This window comes from Psilocybe cubensis, chromosome 10, assembly GCF_017499595.1.
Source record: "Psilocybe cubensis strain MGC-MH-2018 chromosome 10, whole genome shotgun sequence".
Lineage (NCBI taxonomy): Eukaryota > Fungi > Basidiomycota > Agaricomycetes > Agaricales > Agrocybaceae > Psilocybe > Psilocybe cubensis.
In genome coordinates this window covers 1,589,238-1,606,944 of record NC_063008.1, presented here as the reverse complement: position 1 = coordinate 1,606,944, position 17,707 = coordinate 1,589,238, and the positions used below count along the sequence as shown (strand labels likewise).

The 17,707-nt window shown below is 45.0% G+C and overlaps 5 protein-coding genes across 5 annotated transcripts; 4 read left to right on the top strand and 1 right to left on the bottom strand.

Moving 5' to 3' along the window:
• Window positions 1-5,185: 5,185 nt before the first annotated feature.
• JR316_0010771 (uncharacterized protein) lies at window positions 5,186-6,069 on the top strand (the record flags this gene model as incomplete). Its single annotated transcript, XM_047896435.1, has 3 exons — window positions 5,186-5,364; window positions 5,417-5,564; window positions 5,632-6,069. 3 exons carry the CDS (start codon window positions 5,186-5,188, stop codon window positions 6,067-6,069), a joined length of 765 nt encoding a protein of 254 aa, XP_047744480.1.
• Window positions 6,070-9,398: 3,329 nt separating this feature from the next.
• JR316_0010770 (Cytochrome P450 monooxygenase 98) lies at window positions 9,399-9,993 on the top strand (the record flags this gene model as incomplete). The annotated part of the gene is made up of 3 exons (XM_047896434.1): window positions 9,399-9,597; window positions 9,658-9,831; window positions 9,974-9,993. 3 exons carry the CDS (start codon window positions 9,399-9,401, stop codon window positions 9,991-9,993), a joined length of 393 nt encoding a protein of 130 aa, XP_047744479.1.
• Window positions 9,994-10,170: 177 nt separating this feature from the next.
• JR316_0010769 (Cytochrome P450 monooxygenase 98) lies at window positions 10,171-11,608 on the top strand (the record flags this gene model as incomplete). The annotated part of the gene is made up of 7 exons (XM_047896433.1): window positions 10,171-10,434; window positions 10,492-10,617; window positions 10,727-10,916; window positions 10,978-11,059; window positions 11,110-11,238; window positions 11,303-11,446; window positions 11,509-11,608. 7 exons carry the CDS (start codon window positions 10,171-10,173, stop codon window positions 11,606-11,608), a joined length of 1,035 nt encoding a protein of 344 aa, XP_047744478.1.
• Window positions 11,609-11,859: 251 nt separating this feature from the next.
• JR316_0010768 (Transcription initiation factor IIE subunit beta) lies at window positions 11,860-13,029 on the bottom strand (the record flags this gene model as incomplete). Its single annotated transcript, XM_047896432.1, has 6 exons — window positions 11,860-12,023; window positions 12,071-12,139; window positions 12,204-12,450; window positions 12,501-12,641; window positions 12,699-12,781; window positions 12,840-13,029. 6 exons carry the CDS (start codon window positions 13,027-13,029, stop codon window positions 11,860-11,862), a joined length of 894 nt encoding a protein of 297 aa, XP_047744477.1.
• Window positions 13,030-15,500: 2,471 nt separating this feature from the next.
• On the top strand, window positions 15,501-17,535 carry JR316_0010767 (uncharacterized protein; the record flags this gene model as incomplete). Its single annotated transcript, XM_047896431.1, has 3 exons — window positions 15,501-15,879; window positions 15,940-16,385; window positions 16,438-17,535. The coding sequence occupies 3 exons, from the start codon at window positions 15,501-15,503 to the stop codon at window positions 17,533-17,535; spliced, it is 1,923 nt and encodes a 640-aa protein (XP_047744476.1).
• Window positions 17,536-17,707: the final 172 nt, after the last annotated feature.

The following is a 17,707-nucleotide window of genomic DNA, read 5'->3' as shown; positions in this document are numbered from 1 at the left end:
CGAGTCGATCCCACCAACTTCAAGGCACCCAATACTCGGATCAATTATATCTCCCGTCCTTTGCGGTCTCTTCCGTCCCCCTTTTCCACTTATATCAGATGATCCATACCCTGGACAATCATCGCAAAATCATCCTGCTTCTCTTTCGACTCGCCGACCTGGCCTCACATACTCTTCCTTTCTCCCATTCACAAATACCCCCACTTTTCCACATGCCGCACTACTACTACCACCGCTACCGCTTCTGCGCAGGTTTTATAGGTAAAACGGACGTTCTCTCCCGCGATGTTCCTTCTTCTTCTTCTCCTTTCTTCTTCCTTCGTCTTCTTCGAAGTCTTGTTGTTTCTTTCGATTAGAGTGTGCCCAAGGGGAAAGGGGCAAGGGAAAGGGCAAGATAAGATAACATATCATATAAGGCTTTCATATGTCGCAATGTCGCGATTCTTTGTCTTGCGTTGTACTTCCTTCGCGTTCGTGTTTTTTCTCTTTCTGTGCCCGGTGTTCTTATCCTGATCGAATTCATTGACTCAGTGTACACAAGCCATCCTCAGGCCTCAGAGGTCAGACGGCAGACGGATCTTCTCAACACCCCCCGCGCTCGTTCCTGCGTATCCTGTCCTGTCATGTCGTGTCTTGTCGCGGAGATAAACATAGCCCAAGTCCAATCCATCCCCCTTCCCCTTTCCCTTCTTCCACCCACTCACCGCTCACCGCTTGTTCGTGTGATTGACAGACATGAGAGCCCACCCCAGCACACGACACGACAGGACACGACAGGAAGCGACACGGCACGAAGTAACACGGATCTTGGCTGTTCAGTGTTGGGTGGTTCATGACATAAAATACGCGTGTTCGAAGAAGTTGTCAATGACAGGTCTTTCAAGATCCGGGGCGGGGCGTTTATGCTTGAAGCTTGCAGTGTCGTTGACTTGAACTTGGGAATCTTGAATGAAAATGTAAGTAAGGTGAATAAACGGTGATATGTTACTCGTGATATAATCAACAAACACAACCATAATTTTAATTTAACGAGTCTTTCAACCCTCGAAAACCAAGAAATTTTGAATCTGCTGTGAACTTTGGGTGATCCTACTTTGTATATCAGCGTAGACTCATCCTCCTTGCTAGTCGCATCGTATCGTGTTAAAAACATCTAGGAACCAGGAAAGACTCGGTCAACAGAAACGAGAAACGAGAAAACAGAAAACAGAAGCCATTCCGATTCTGATTCTGATTCTCTTATTACCCTGATTCAGACGCGCACTTATAGTATACTTAATACACTTATAAATATAATTAATAAGGAACGCGCATCATATCATCAAGATTCAAGATTCGACATTCATTTCATTATCGCTTCAAGCCTCGAGGAAACTTGGAAATAACTTCAAGTGAAGTTGAATTTGAAACGGTGGAACGGTGGAACGGTGAAATGTTGAAGCTGAAGGCGCTCCTCTGTGGTCGGAGTCGGGATTTGATTTGTATGGGTATCCCCATCCCCATTGGTATGATTAGTTATATCACAACTTGTTACTTGCTACTCGATACACTCTCTCGTTCTCACCGCCCTCCCATTCCCATTCCCACTTCCCACTTCTCTGCCTACTTCCGACTTCGTACTTCCCATTTCCCATTCGCACTTCCCCTCCCACCACTCAACCCCCACCCGCTTTCATCGGTCAAGTCAAAGTCCAGCTGGGCCTGGGTGTGCGTACGGTATATGTACACGCACAGTTACTTATGACTTTTGATGATGCCCATGATAATTATATTTATATTTATATTTCTTCTGTCTTCTGGATTTTTATGTGCTATATCCACACCATTGACGAGAGCAGGGAGGCAATTGTGATTGCGTTCGACGCAGACGCAGATGCATGTTCACGAAAAGTAGAAAAAGGAAAAAGAAAAGGCGCATGGTGGAGGGTGGGTGTATGAGGTTTTTGGTGTTTTGTTTTTTCGTTGCTGGCTCTGGCTCCAAATTTCAAACTTCAGGCTACAAGCTTAGGCTCAGGCTTAGACTTCAGCTAGCAGTTAAGAAACCGAACACGACACCATATGATATGATACGGCGCTCGATTTCGACGACCATCATATCACGATCGTAAACACAATTATAACCATAGTAATTTCTTGCACCTGCCTGCTGAGTGGAAATAAAAGCAGCTGTCCGAGTCACACAGCAAGCTTCTCACTGTGCTCTGTATGCACCTGTTATCCGTTTTTTTTCAGTCTGAGGTCCTGTGAGCAATGTCCAACGCCAAATGCCAAATGCCAAAATGCCGGTATTAGATTCTATATTAGCGATGTGCCAAACTTGAAATAAACTGAAAAATTATATAAGTCTGCTTCGAGTTCAAGTTGATTTTTGATGTTTGATGTGAGAAAAAAACTTCAGGCCCGGCTTGTAATCGTGCAATCGTGCAATGTGTCCTTCTTCTTTTTAAGAACAGAACAAGAACAGCAAAAAAATGCGATCATCTTCATCATCATCAGATTTTTTTTGGTCCCAGCTCGCCTGTTTGAGACGTTTGAGACCTTTGAGTGTGCTGTCAGTTGAAGCTTGAAAGATGAGATAAAATGTCATATAGATAGCATTATGATTAAGAAGATGGAGATGGAGATCAAGGTGAAGACGAAGACGAAGACGGAGACGGAGATCCTATCACCTGGAACTTGGAAGCGCGAGTCAATGGCTGTGGCTGTCTGTGGTTGGTGGGGAACTGGAACTGTAAATTTGAAAGACCGAGGTGGCGGTCTTGTGAGCGTAACTCTCGGAATCTTGGAGTAAAAGTCAGATATGAGTCTGTTTTGATATCAATTACATACAACCCTATCTTGATCCCGTCGTCATAGTTTATCTAGTACAGTAATACTAAATAGTAAAAGGCTTATCGGTATCATTATCGTTTTTGAGTTTCGTAAGGGTAACGCTTTTTGACACGACATGACGCTCGCATTTTCTGAATCAAGTTCAGAATAACAAAGAAGGTAACGCTGGTTTTGTTCACAGGATTAAAGTAAATATATCGTACAATGGCTCATGCCTGCTGTCGATTGACCTGACTGACTGACTGACTGACAGGTCGCGTCAAATCGCAAACTGCTATAATGTTGCTGTGTGCTGTGAGCGGATTGCAACCGCCGCGATTTTTTTTATGGCCTTGCCACTCCTTCCAGCGGCTTATCGGCTAACTTCTATCTATCTGTCCTATAGGAACGTTAACGTTTTTATTTTGAAGATTTGTTGTTGCTCGGCCCTGACAGATAGTAGATAGTATCTATGCGTCGAGCGGTGTAGGGGTATGCTATGATATGAAAGTGTATGTATATTATTGTGTGATAGCACCTGTGTCACTGTTAAGCGCAGATAAATTGCTATCTGAGCTTCTTGCTTTGACAGCGCTGCCGATTGAGAATGTTATGTCAGACAAACAGAATTATTAGAAGAGTATCATAACGCCGCCCAATGGCACCTTGTTCTTATGTTTTTAGACACTACATGTTACATGCTATAATAGCTTTTTAATTAACCTCAAGGTGTGGTGTGGTGTTGAGAAAAACTAATGCGTTCATTTTTATTTGAACACAGATTGCTGTACCGTCCTGTCTATATATACATTTCTCAATCTCGCTCCATCCGTTCAATATCGTCAAAGCGTCGCTAATTCGATGACTTCTGTGCACATGCCCAATCAAAGCGAAGCGGATCCGAGCCAAGATAATACGGCAAGAGCAGTTCGACATTCAGTGGGTAAACCGTAGAGTCACGGACGAGATAACTTATCATAGGCCTCACCTGGACCATACAGCATACAGCATGGGAAGCAACACTATCGGCATGATATCCTTGGAACAGTGCTTCCTTCCCATGCTCTAACTTGCCTATGTCTATGTATGAATATGAATCGGCTCGCGTGAGCGAATCATATTCATTCGGATTCCACTGGTGATGCAGATGTTCGGGTTAGTCAGGTCGTGGTCGTGGTCGTGCGTACATACTCGGTGTCTATTATATTGTGATGATCATAATTCCGTTCCACTTCAGTGCCAGTCAGCGGTGGTTCGTGGCGCACCGCGCACGGGAGCCGTTTCGGGATTCCAGATCTGCTGGTTCTATGTGTGTATTTGGAAAGGGGCGCGGAGACGATCGCCTTTTCCGATCCTTGGTTTTTTTTTGCGATGCAGGGGCAGGTTAAACTTGTAACTTGCAGCCTTGTTCATTGTTCGGCACCGTGTATGTAGCAAGCTCGCAAAGCATCAAGCGTTTATTTTGGATAGCTGCCCTTAATTACGGTGTGGTTCATCTTATCAGAATATTACACTATGATCATGAGGGAAGTTTCGAAAAGATGCGCACATCGCGTACATACTTGTGTAGCTTAGGCGAGGGCGAGTCGTAATCGGGTCGCAGTCTGTGCCCAGTAGCAAAGTTGGAAAGCTAAATGTCATAGCGATTTAAGGGTCGAAATAGACTTCTGGAAATTTTATTGGCCGTCTGTCTCGACTCTCAATGCTTTGCAGGGATGACGGCAGCCGCTATATCTAGCGAGTACAGGGACGCGACCACAACCAATAACATCCCGAACCGGCACATTCAAAATTCCACATAGGACCGTAGCTTTCGCCGCTATACCAACATTGGCCTGCAAATCAAATCATAATAATACTCTTTTAACTCTGAGGTAACGGTAATAACACTCGCCCGAAGAGTGCGATTGATAGTGCAATGGGCGGTGGTTTGGAATTGGGAGGGCGCTCTGGGGAACCTAGACACGTTTTCGAATTTTCGATTGATCTTTACGACAACCCAACGGCGACTGGGAATGACGGATGAAACTGAAAATGGTCCCTAATGAGCTAACGTTTGTTGATTCAGGGTCACTGGGAAACGTGTTATGGAACCGAACAGAGAATCATAGTAGTACGGGCATCTCTACAGTGGACCTTGTTATAGTCACTGACAAGTTTTTTGCAAGTTATTTAAAGTCCGTTTCGGAGTTCTTATGTTGTAAACTCGGCAGAAGCGGCAAAGCAATTGAAAAAAATAATTAGTTACATAATTAAATCAAAATTCGTAATCATTTGGGTTGCGTTGGGCACGTTCAAGGCTTTTTACAAGTTGGTCTTCGTATACGACACTTGCCACACTTTTGCGTTATCTTTACCCACCCCCTGGATCCCGATGGCGGCGAAAAGTCTCAGTACCAGCACGCTCAGTCTGAAGTTTATGCAGAATGCGCAACGAGCGAAGAACCTAAAAGAAGTCGAGTTAGATCGAGCAGAAGTGAAGGACGATGGAAAGTGGGAGATCAGTCAACACATCCGAGATTCTTGGGGAATTACAAATGAGAGGCTTTCTGAGTGAGTACTATATGAGGCTCTTTTAGTTTCCGGCAATAACGCGAATACCAAGGTCTTCCGATGTGCATGAAGCCTCTTATTTGCCCTTTCTATTTTCGGGTGACACCTCAACCAACACCAACAGTAATGTTACCGCCTCTACATCAAAACCGACAGGCAGACGGACCTTCAACAAAAAAGGAGAGGATATCTCATTAGAGGTAGATGTGGCTCCAAATTCGTTCTTCCCCCCCTCGCGCATTTAGACTGATGTAGATTTTCGTCAAGCCCTCTACATCGGACTCGGCCACTGCCAACGTTTCGACTCCATCAGTTGACCCACCGCCGTCGAAAGGGCGCAAAGTTCACCCTAGACCTGTTTCGATAACCGCATCAGGGGCGTCTGGACATTTACGGGGATTCGAAGAATTCAATGATTCCAAAGATTCTCGGTTAACTGCCAGACAGGCTATGTTTGAAAGCGGTGGTGTTGGTACTGACCTTCGTGGACAAGTACAGAAACCTCCAAAAGCAACCTTCATGAAGCCTGCTGGGATCGATGACCCTCAACCTGTCAAGAATGTGTCTTCCGCCGTGTCGTCTCAGAACAACATCATCTCTGGTGCTCGCGAGAAAAAAGTTAAGCGTCAACGCGAGGCTCCTTCAGATGATACAAACGACACGACGAAGAAATCGAAGAAAAAGAAAAGGAAAAATCCGGAATAAATTTATATACCAGGTGAATACTTTTCAGCAAGTCACTTCATCTCAAACGCCGAGGGTCGTCTTTTTTTTTCAGGGCTGACATTGACAGTGCTTTTTGCAAGGCGTGTGCCCCAAACGCGTCCGTCAATTTTTTGCAGGGTTTCTTGGTGGCTGGAACTTTTCTATTGCCTCAGCTTGACTTGCCGGTCATTGTCCTCTTTCAGGCTGTCACTTCTGGTCACTGGCCTATCAAGAACAACTTCCCTTCGTCTTACTTGCCTATCGTAAGATTGCTATGTTATTGGCATCTCGAACCTAATTGGTTCCAAGTCGTGTATTTCAGGCACGTATGATTTCCGAGTCCCAAATGACAAAGCTTGGGCATTGGTCTCTTTGCAATATATCTATTGGCTCCACAGACATCACTCAACTCGATTTAACTATCAAGTAGATACCTTTTCACAAGAGCGAACGTTGGCGATAGACCGACCTGTGGCTACTGACCGGTGACCCAGTGTAATTTCACGCTATGGAGTACGGCACCAGTTTGGAAAGACCATGCAAGACGTCCTATTATGTCAACGTCTGGGGAAGTGGGTGGATTCTATTCCGAGTGCTTCTATTTTTAGTCCTGCTAACGTGAACTTGTGAATCCAATGACGGATGTACGGATGTGTATGTACGTTGTTTTTCGCTGCCGAAATATATCCAACGAAACCACATTGGTTCTCCGATTGACACACGTAGATGCTAATGCCACGTAACATCGAAACATGATCGAAGTAATAATAAATAAAAGATCGAATTGATTCGTTCTGGTTAATTTGGTACTATTTCCGATAATTATCTACCTGGGGACGGCAAGTTCAGGCGTTCCGATGCCTTCGAGGAATCAGACTGCGGTAGAGAATTTGACGCAATACGCATCAAACCTGAAATGGCTGATGGCCAAAATCACAGGATGTGTTCTACCTCCAATTTGGACGCCACACGGTACCGGTTGTTTTACTATGTAGCTAATGCTGCTACCCACCTCAAAATTTATATTAGAAGCTGTGAAACCTTGGTGTACTACATTGGGTACCATGAACTTCCAAATATTCTCTGCGGAGCTCTTTCAAAGGCCTGGAATGGCTGCTATCGGAAATTAAAAGGTAATATATATTCTACATGGTGAGGTAATAAAACGACCATTTCGTTACGGCACGAATGACAGTGTCATGGGATGAAATATAACGAAGTAATGAGCAATAAAGTCATCATCCACTATCAACCTTCATGATAGCTATCTCGCTATCTCTCAATACTAATAACTTGATCGAGCTGATCAGGGCGGACGGATATTTTCTACCACCGCCAGAAGTTGGACCAGTTCAAACTGGTGATCGAAATACATTGAATGGAACTACGGTCCGAATTCTCGTAAATGAACATCTCCTCCAATCGGACGCGAAGGAGATGTTGCTGATCGAATTGCAAAGTCCCCGATTGCCATTGCCAGCTCAGCGCCAACCGAATATTCTGATGCCATCGATACAATACGACCAGACGGAAATTTGAAGTTTTCCAGAGTGTCTTAACCATCAGAAACATTGCAAGGAATGTACAGATGCGTGTATGTAATGACTCATGATCAGAGCGGCGACTTGTCTGAATGCTATGATAAGATGATATTATTTATCTTATTGGGCCAAATGATTTGTTACCCAACTTGTGTACTAACATGTGTTTGAAAGTCGATCACCCGATCAATAATCAAAGTTGTTGCTACATGGGCGCTTAAGTCAGCTGTCTAGGTACTTCTGGCATGGGCCACACTTCATGCGATGGTTTTTTGTTGAGAGTGGGAGAGTAGAGCGTAGAGCACGGATACGAGTCAATTCTTGCTCTATCGGGTCAAATTCTCTCTCGACTAGATAGAAAGTAATTTCAATCTTTCCTGCCTGACAATGGTAGGTCACTGGCATTGTTTTTTTACTAAATAGAGCGATTAGTCGGTATAGACCGTTTCTACTGCTGATGAACTTTTAAAAAGTCATCGGAATTATTGGAAAAGCACATCCATGCATGAAAATTTGCTTTTACATAAGTATAATTTATTTGATGTGAGTGGTCATCGTGTTGGGTTGAAAAGTATCAACCTGTCATTTTTACCAATAATTTGATCAAAAACGAAAGACAATGAGGTGGTGTCGTCTTATAAAGAATGGAAAACTCGGCCCATAGGTACGGGACCCTGGCCATGCCTGTTGGGGACTTGGTAGAAGGTGAATATTTTGTTGCATATTCCATCGATTCAACCAAAAACAACTTGAATATGCAGAATATGACCAGGAAGATATAATGCATTTTCTTCCGTTTGGATTAGCCTTGCTGCGATACTCGCCGTTTTGCAAAAAGCAGTTGGGCGAGAATGGAAACATGGTAGAACCGACGCATGATCATGAGTATCATCCAGCTTTGATATGATTTCTAAAAGAGCGATTTAAAGAGTTTATTAATATGATTGTAGTGTACCCAAGCCATACAAATGTTCTATTCTGCCTCGATATACAGAAGCCGAGAAGCTTACACGCGCCACTCTAAATGACGTGTTTTTTGAATGATGTAGCTCAATACCGATTTGTGTCTTCGCAGCTCTCTGTAACAGGGAAAGATGTACAGCGGAACCAGAATTCTGACTGTTCCGCAGACTAGCCGGGCGCTAACACTGTAGCAATACATTTGCTCCGGCTTTTCAATACATTTTTCTGACGCAACCCAATTGAGGATCCATATGCTTTCATCCAATGATTATAATAAGGCGAGTATCTTTGAAGGCAAATTTCTGGGTTGACACCCCACGTTGAAATCATCAAAAAGGGTCCATACTCTAAGAAAGATCAGAAGAATATCTGTGCGAAAGATGTCAATAAGTTTACAATAAGCGTGGCAGTGGCTCCGAGCCAAGGAGACAGCGACAAGGCAATAAAATTCCCAATGTCCTATGATAATCTGGATACGGGAGTTGTCCAATGTCGGATTCTGATAATGGTTATGGCTTTCAGAGAGCCAGCATATCATCTTTTGGGAGTCTGCTCCAAATTATTGGCCGAACTCCAACCAGTGTTGCATAAGCAACGTTGAGAAAGGAAGATTGGAACAAATACTCCCGAAATGAAGGACTCTCTTCGTAAAAATTATCACTGATCCCCGAACGTACGTCAGAGATATATTAACAGAAATAGAAGGTAAAACGGCTCCAGTGCATATATACGTGATCGCCGGACACACTACAGACACATGTTAAAACTGCACAAAGACGATATTCTGCCGCTTTTCACCCCATCTTTCTTCCCATCTTTATCATCATGGAGCAAGAGTTAACCATTGCCATATTCATGGCATTGACAACAGTGCTCTTTATCTATTCTAAAAGATCGAACACCGGTCCACTTACTCACCTCCCTCTTCCCCCCGGCCCCAAAGGGTTACCGCTGATAGGCAACCTGCTCAATATGCCAAAAAATCCAGAATGGGTTGCCTACCATCAGTGGTCAAAGGATCTAGGTAAGCAGCTTGGATGTAAAAATCAATTCGCGTTGACCAATGAAGTGCATTATTTATCAGATACCGATATCCTCTACCTTAATGCTGCTGGTACAGATATTATTGTTCTCGACTCAGCAGAAGCAGCCTTTGAATTGCTCGAGAAACGTTCTTCCATATACTCCAGCAGAGCTCGGCTTCCCATGGTGAATGAGCTCATAGGTTGGGAATTTGCGTTCGGGTTCATGAAATACGGTTCGTTAATCTGAAGTCAATTGGCATTCTCTTTACCATACTAAAGGTTGACACGAACCCGTGAATCTGTCAGGCGACGGTTGGTAAGCGCTGATACTTCTGAAAAGCTTCGCAATAATTAAATGTGAAATGTATGCAACAGGCGCAAGCGACGACGTGTAGTGCACCATAGCTTCCATCCTGGTACAGCACTGCTCTTCCGACCTCATGTCCTCAAATCAGCACGCAACCTACTCAATCGTTGTCTCGAGATTCCGAGGGATATAGTGGGAAATTTGAGACAGTTAGTGAGCCCTTCGCTTCTTGGTTAATTTGCGCTCAACAGTTTTACTACCTAGCATGGCTGCTGAAACCATCATGTCGGTCACGTATGGCTTGGACGTACAACCGCATGACGACCCGTATATTCAAGTCGCAGAGCACGGTGTGGAGGGGTTTTCTATCGCGGCAGTACCGGGAACGTTCCTGGTGGATGCAATCCCTGCCCTGAAGTACGTCCCAGAATGGTGTCCAGGTGCCAGCTTCAAACGAAAGGCACGGGAATGGAAGAGATCTACCATTTCCATGATAGAGACACCCTTTGCAGCGGCAAAGAAGATTATTGTAGGTTATCGTTTCACTTTACTCAATTGCATTGAATTCATTCATTTGCTTGATCAGGCGGATGGAACTTCTCCGCATTCGATGGTGTGCTCTCATCTTCGGCAGATAGACGGTCGCGATCCAGAGCAAGAAGAGGTAGTGAAGCATGCTGCGGGTACAATGTACGCAGGTAAGAGCATAAACGTAAGGGTTGGGCAATGGTAACACCGTCTTTTTAGGAGGAACCGATACCGTAGGTCATAGTTCTCCAAGGATATTATGGACGGTGGAATGATGTACTTACTGTTTATAGACGCTGTCTGCCCTAGCATCGTGTATCCTGGGTCTCCTAGAAAGGCCAGAGGTTATGAAGAAGGCTCAGGAGGAACTTGACAGAGTAATAAAGCCTGGACACCTGCCCGAGTTTGAAGACCAAGATTCGCTGCATTATATCACTGCGATAGCGATGGAGGCTCTTCGATGGAGGGCCATTGTGCCGATTGGTAGGTCTTCATCATTTATCGCACAAAATCAGCTCAAACCATGAATATTGATGATTGATAGGGATTCCGCACCTTGTTACTGTCGAAGACGAGTACAAAGGGTACCGCATTCCAGCTGGGTCGATTGTTATCGCAAACTCCTGGTATTGTCATTCAAGTTGTAGTATGAGTTTACTGTCTGAAACTTTATTAGGGCCATGCTACACCACGAAAAAACCTACCCCGATCCTTTTACCTTTAATCCAGATAGATTCATGAAGGATGGAAAATTGAACTCAGCTGTGCGCGATCCCGCCCATGCTTGTTGGGGTTTCGGAAGGCGGTAATTGCTGACAATTGTTAATGGTCTAAGGTATCATACTGACCAGAGAACCATGTCGTCACAGGATATGTCCGGGCCGATATCTTGCCTATTCGTCCATCTGGATTACATTGGCATCGATGCTTGCTGTATTTGATATTGAAAAAGCGACCGACAAGGATGGCAATGTGATTGAACTCACGCATGAATATTTCCCTGCACTCATAAGGTTCGTTAAATTAGTTCCGGACTCCTTTCTAAATGCAATCGATGCTAACTGAGTCAAATCAGTGTTCCTAGGCCATACGAATGCTCGATTAAGCCGCGTTCAAAAGAGGCTGAGAAATTGATACGCACCTCTGCAATGCCAGAGCTGAATAGGCTGCTGTAGGATTCATTTGAAAGTCGCCGGGAAGTTCGTTCGCGGTTGTGAGAATAAGCGGTATTGGTGCATGGATAGTATTGCCTGGTTACGAGAGCAAACAACTTTCATGGTGTATACCTGCAGCGCTTGACTTACATACAAAAAGCATTTGGTTCTGAGATGACTCAAACATCTGTATTGGAAAAAATTATATTCAGCAAACAATAATGTACAGGTATAGAAATGGTCAATGTAAATGCTACCGGAAAGTGAAACAACTACTTCGCATGAGCAGCAGCATAGTGGAGGTCGATCTCGCCCTTCAAATGAGTGTTTGTTATCCTCACTTGGCGTTGGCGTGGTGCCCCTCCCTTTTTGCCCTTCTTCTTTCCTGCAGGAGCCTTTGGAACTACCGTTTCTGCCGCTGTCACCTGTAGACCCTCTGAAACCAACGTCAGCATGGGGTAAAGAACCTTGACATAGACCTACCGGAGGCAAGCTGCTTCAGAAGATCGACATCGTTGGGCACTTTGAGCGAATGCCAGAGGTCGTGAAATTCTAAAATTGAAATGACGTGCATCTTACTCCCTTGATAATGTGGTGGGTTGAATGAGATTCGTACCTTTTTCAACAGGGGCCCCGCCGCTGTTTTCCGTCGGCTTGATCTCATTCCAGAAAACCATTCGAAGTTGTCCATCTTTAACGGTCCGTGTTACTAACACCTCCCCCTCCTTTTCCAACTCTTCGATCGCCTGTGGTGCCTCTTTCCACGACTCTTTCAAGGCCCGAACGGATATTCCTCCTCCCTTTCTCGTTTGTCGCTGGATCTCCGTCAAGAGAGCAGCTTTGTTTCGGAAAGAATATTCATGCTTCACAGCACGGTTAGACAGATGGAACGAAAGTCAACCGAGATGCATACTTTGTATGAGTACAGATCTGTCTTAGGATCCCACTGAATCCGATCATGGGCCTTGAACTTTTCGAGAAGTAAGGGGTCTGTATCAAGAGGGGTACTTGTGACGATAGCTAAGTCTTGCAATCGCATAGGATTAGGGGTGGACTAGCGATGTTGTTGGATCAGTACACTCTCATTATGTGATCCCTGCCGGCGACACACCTTCAGGTGATTCACAGCATATACCAGTTGAGTGTTGATGTTGTTCCCTGTCCCCGTGTCCGCAGGCTGCGAGTACACGATATCTGAACAAACGTTCACCATTTGCCTATACGTTAACCATAGAAGAGGATGCAAGCATACTCGTCTTTGGGCGTTTCTTTTTGCTCCCAGCGTTAGGACTTTCCCCTGCTATGGCCAAGCCAGCTCCTGCAGAAGATGAAGGCGCGGCTGAACTTGACGTAGATGGCTTTGGTTGAGAATGCCACGATGTATAATCCTGTCGTTGAAGAGTGCTCTTGAAGGCTGCGGCATCCTTTGCTAGCTTGGACATGATGGAGACCGAGTACAACCAACCTGAAAGCGATCGGTGCGGCGGTGTTGCACAATTGAATCAGCGTATTACCTAATCAAATTTAAATTATTGTAAAATTATACCAAAATTATTCTTTCTATTTTGCCCATCATGACGGTTTCACGACTTTCCACGACGGTGCCCCTTCTTCATAGCTCATATTCTTTGAAAAACACCAGAATATGCAAAAGTAATTCATTACGAAACTTTTATCGCAACCCCTCCTGGTGACTTTCGAAACTTTCAGAATCACAACCATACTTGGGATACCAATAAAGTGTCGCCAGCCCTGAAAATGTCTAGTCGGAATGATTTTTGTCAGAGAGGGTGGAGAAAGGTTGCGTGAAGGTGCTCCAGGATCGACTTTCAACTTTCTCGGGCACCATCTACGTTCTAGTCCACACCTGGTGCTATTCAGAACATGCTCAATGAAGGTCGCCATCACCATCGCATCACATTGTCGGCATTTTACACGTCGGGGAAAGCTTTATGAGCCTCATATATCCCTGTGCTCTTCATTCAGGTGGGTCTGTAACATCTTCTTTGTTGGATAATAGAGCTATGGTCCATGCTGGGTCACGTGCTCCAAATCCATCGCCTTCTCTTCGAGGCTTCTTTAATGTGGGCAACAAGAAATGTCAGTGCATGTCAGTGCATGTAAGTGCACGTCGGCACTGACATGCGCTGACAATATAATGTCTATGCACTGACATGCACTGACATCACTTAGGATTTGTGAAAAAGTTGAAGTCTGTACTTATATAAAATGAAACTGTGTTCAGTGCAGGATTACTTAGACGGATTTTGAATGTATTATAAGTGTCTAGAAATCTACTATCCTCCTAGAATTATCTCTATACTGAATACCAAGAGTTGATGCACTGACACATGCACTGACCGCCAAGCAATTGCACTGACTTTGCACTGACATGCACTGATGGTGCACTTACATGCACTGACGGTGCACTCACATGCACTGACATACACTGACCTTCATTAATGGTGCACTGACGATGCACTGACATAGTTTTTACCTTATAATCATGTTATCTTTTATTTCAAATGAAGGACACAATTTTAGGTAAGTAGACTGTATGAGTTTCCTCTGGTCCATCAGCTGTTCCCAAGACCCGCTTGACTAGGGTGCTTCAATGGGACTTTGTAATTCCCTTTCACTTTCAGCTGTGACATGGGGACATCGAAATACTTACTAGAAATCCGCACCCCAAGCCAAGGCCAATACCAAAGCATTGTTGCGCCTGCAGCCAAGGACGATCCCAAATCATTGTCAAACAGGATCAGTTATACACTGGAATACTCTGAGGCGCCTATTTAATGATTCCAATACAATTCATTCATTCTTCCCACATCTATGCTTGATTTAGTACACCAGACTGTTACTTGAAAATGTAGAGAATATATATTTACTTCTATATCTTGTTATTTAGCTATGCCTGACCCAGAAACTCCGAGACCGTATGCTTTAATCATCCCAAGTTAACTTTCTCACGGCCCCAATTTAACAAGTTCAAATTTTGCCACCACACCATCACGATGAACTAACCAATGCACTAACATAACCCTGCACGCACAGGCATGTACTGACACACCATGACCAACTTATAGATTATTGGAAACATGCACTGACATTGCACTGACATTACTGTGGTATGCACTGACATGCACTGACCGCACTGACATTGCACTGACATTTTCCAGTGCCCCTTTAATGTTCAGCGACTATCCTTTCAGATCTTATTGGCAATAGATATTAACGGCCGACCAGATATATATTGCGAGTGTGCTGAATTGTAGTATGCCTGACGTTAGCAACATCAAAATTTTGATATTGAATGCACGATTGACGAATGACTAGTCATCATAAGAAAACCTTTTCGAATACCAATTATCACATAATTGTGTTGTATGTTCTTTGTTGAATCACATCAAACATGGACTATTGCTCGGCCGTTGCACTATTTATAAGTCGACCCCATCGAATCTATTTTTAACGGCGCTGACAATTCCCTCCCAAGCTCCTAACTTCTTCGACTACGTTTCGTTTTTCATTGATTTGCGCCCCTCTTTTCCTGGGTCTGACTTTCTATAAGCGTTACTAGTCTACTAGTCTACTTACTGCCTAGATCTGATTTACATCATTATCATCATGTCGTCAATATATAGGCGGCTTTAGCGCGGTAGTTTATTTGGTTGCCATCATTTAGCCAAACATAAAACTATGGCATGCCACAAACTTTGAAATTCAGGAGTCTCTCAACTTCGTCTTGGTTGGAATTCATTTCAGCCAGGTAAGTCTCCTGATCCTTTTAACGACGATATCTTATGCTCAATGAAGTTTAATCTACAGGTCCATGTCTGGTAACTGTTCCTGAGCGCCGAAAGTTCAAGTTAAATACCGTTACAGTATCGAATGGTAACCTTGGAATTGGATGGCCGCTATTTATCTACACAACGCACTCAACACCCGGGATTCATCGGACATACAAGGGGAGTTACCCGAACATTCTAGACACCATTCCACCGTATCTACAACTACTTTGCATACCAACACTACCAGTGCACATTCGCAACCGAACGAGCCACTTCTTCATCCAAGCTCGCCTCAACGCACTGTGTCAGTTTATCAACGTTCGTTTCACGAAACAAGACTTCCACATGAAACTGTGCCACAGTTACGATGGACAGATCCTCCTGCACCTTTTGAGGGATCCAGCAGCCCTGGCGAGAAATCCAGAACATCGCTTCAAGGTACTCGAAAGCCCTGGAGACGGAGAAAGAGAATACGGTTCTCACTTCAAGTCGTCATAGGTGAGTCGTTGGAGTGATGTGGCATTTTTGGCATCAGTTCTAATTTTTGTCCACCGCAAGCTATTTGGTCCGCCTACAACGTCGCTCGCTATTTCATCGCGTCTCGTTTGTATGGAAGCGATACACTCGCTGGCCGTTCAATTTGTCTGGCATTGGGAATCAGTGCAGGCATCACTTTTGCCATTACCTTCTTAACACTGGTTCTTTCTGGGATAAAGCAGCATCTTCAAGTTCACAGCCCTGCTCTAAGGCGCATACTTCAATTTTTCTTCCTGTTGCAGCACTTAGCATCGTTTACACTCCTTGCGCCTGCTGCTGTAGCGTTTGCTTTGACGTTTATCTGGAAGAATTCACCGAATCACCGATACAACGTGCACAGTCGATGCCACTTGTCTGTTGACATTGTTTGGTCGGTGACCACCAATCCTTGTCATGACGGTGCCTCCTCATGGGCTATTTGGCTCCTATTATCATGTATTCGCCTCGCCATTACGTTCTTTATTATCGTGAGTATCTCAATATTCGTTATCTACATGTTACTAACTATGGAAAATATAGGCCATATACCATACACTCACACTCCTTCATCCTGACTTTCCTCGACGCCCTCCACTCCATCACCGCCTTCGGTCAGGATCAGAGACACTGACGCCAATATCTTCGTCGATAATAGTACCACATCAGGATCGACAACAGGATTTGCGAGTTTATCATCAACCATCAGATGTATCTTTAGGTGGCGCAACGCTGAAGGAAGCGACGGGCCGTAGCATACGACCAGCGCGGTCCCACTCCTCAGATTTCTCTGGTGAAACCGCTCACGGTGACGCCCAAGGATACGGCCGCACGCCGTCGGGCTCTGTCGAGTCAGAGGGCAAATACGATCAATGCGGCTATGGAGAACGCTTCCGGTCGCTTCTATCCCAGATCAGTCAGGAAACAGACGCTGCGGTGGAATACGCCCGACACGAGTCTCCTGAGAACATTTCCGAATCCGCGCACCTCCCTCCTTCTTATTCCCCAGGCAACGACGACGATGACGACAACAATGACGACGTATACATTCACGAACACACACAAGGCCGACACAACAGCAATATTTTCAATCTCCCTCCCGTTGCGCCGACGCTTGGCTATAACGAATTCGGGCTGCCGTATCCTCCTGACCAGGATGTGCGTATGCTCAATGGATATATACGGCGTATGCCCACAATCGAATCGATGGGGTCGGGGGAAATCGCGTCGAGCATAGGAGCATCAAGCGTCCGCCAAGGTGGAAGCATGTATACGTCCAGTAGACCACCCACCCGCAACACGCTTCTCTCTTTTGCCAGCACCGACTATGACATGATGCCCGCCAACGGAAGTAACCCACCCAGTAGAGCAAACAGCCTGTCCGCTCGTGCTGAGCTGCTCTTGGGTGGCGCCACCGAACATGGAGAGCTCATGGTGGGTAGGTCAGACCCGAGCGCGATGCGGAGGATGTCCACCCCCAACAGTATACCAGATCGGCCACCCAGTAGTCCCATTACTGATACATTTTCGACTGGCACGGCAGGTAGTCGTGGGACAAATGCGTCCTATCATACCGCAACCACTGGAAGTTCAGGCGACTCTCTGCGACCTCCGTATAGTCATCATGATGCCCTATCATAGCCTTGGAGATTATTGCTTTCTCCCATCGCTCATAAGAGCCCGCTAACGTCCTTTTCTAACATCAAACACGACTAGACACGGACCTACTGAACTCGACCGAGTTACGACGGCAGATGGTTTGATGACCATCAACCAACTTGCCCTTACCTATCTTTTGTTTTCTTTTGTCATC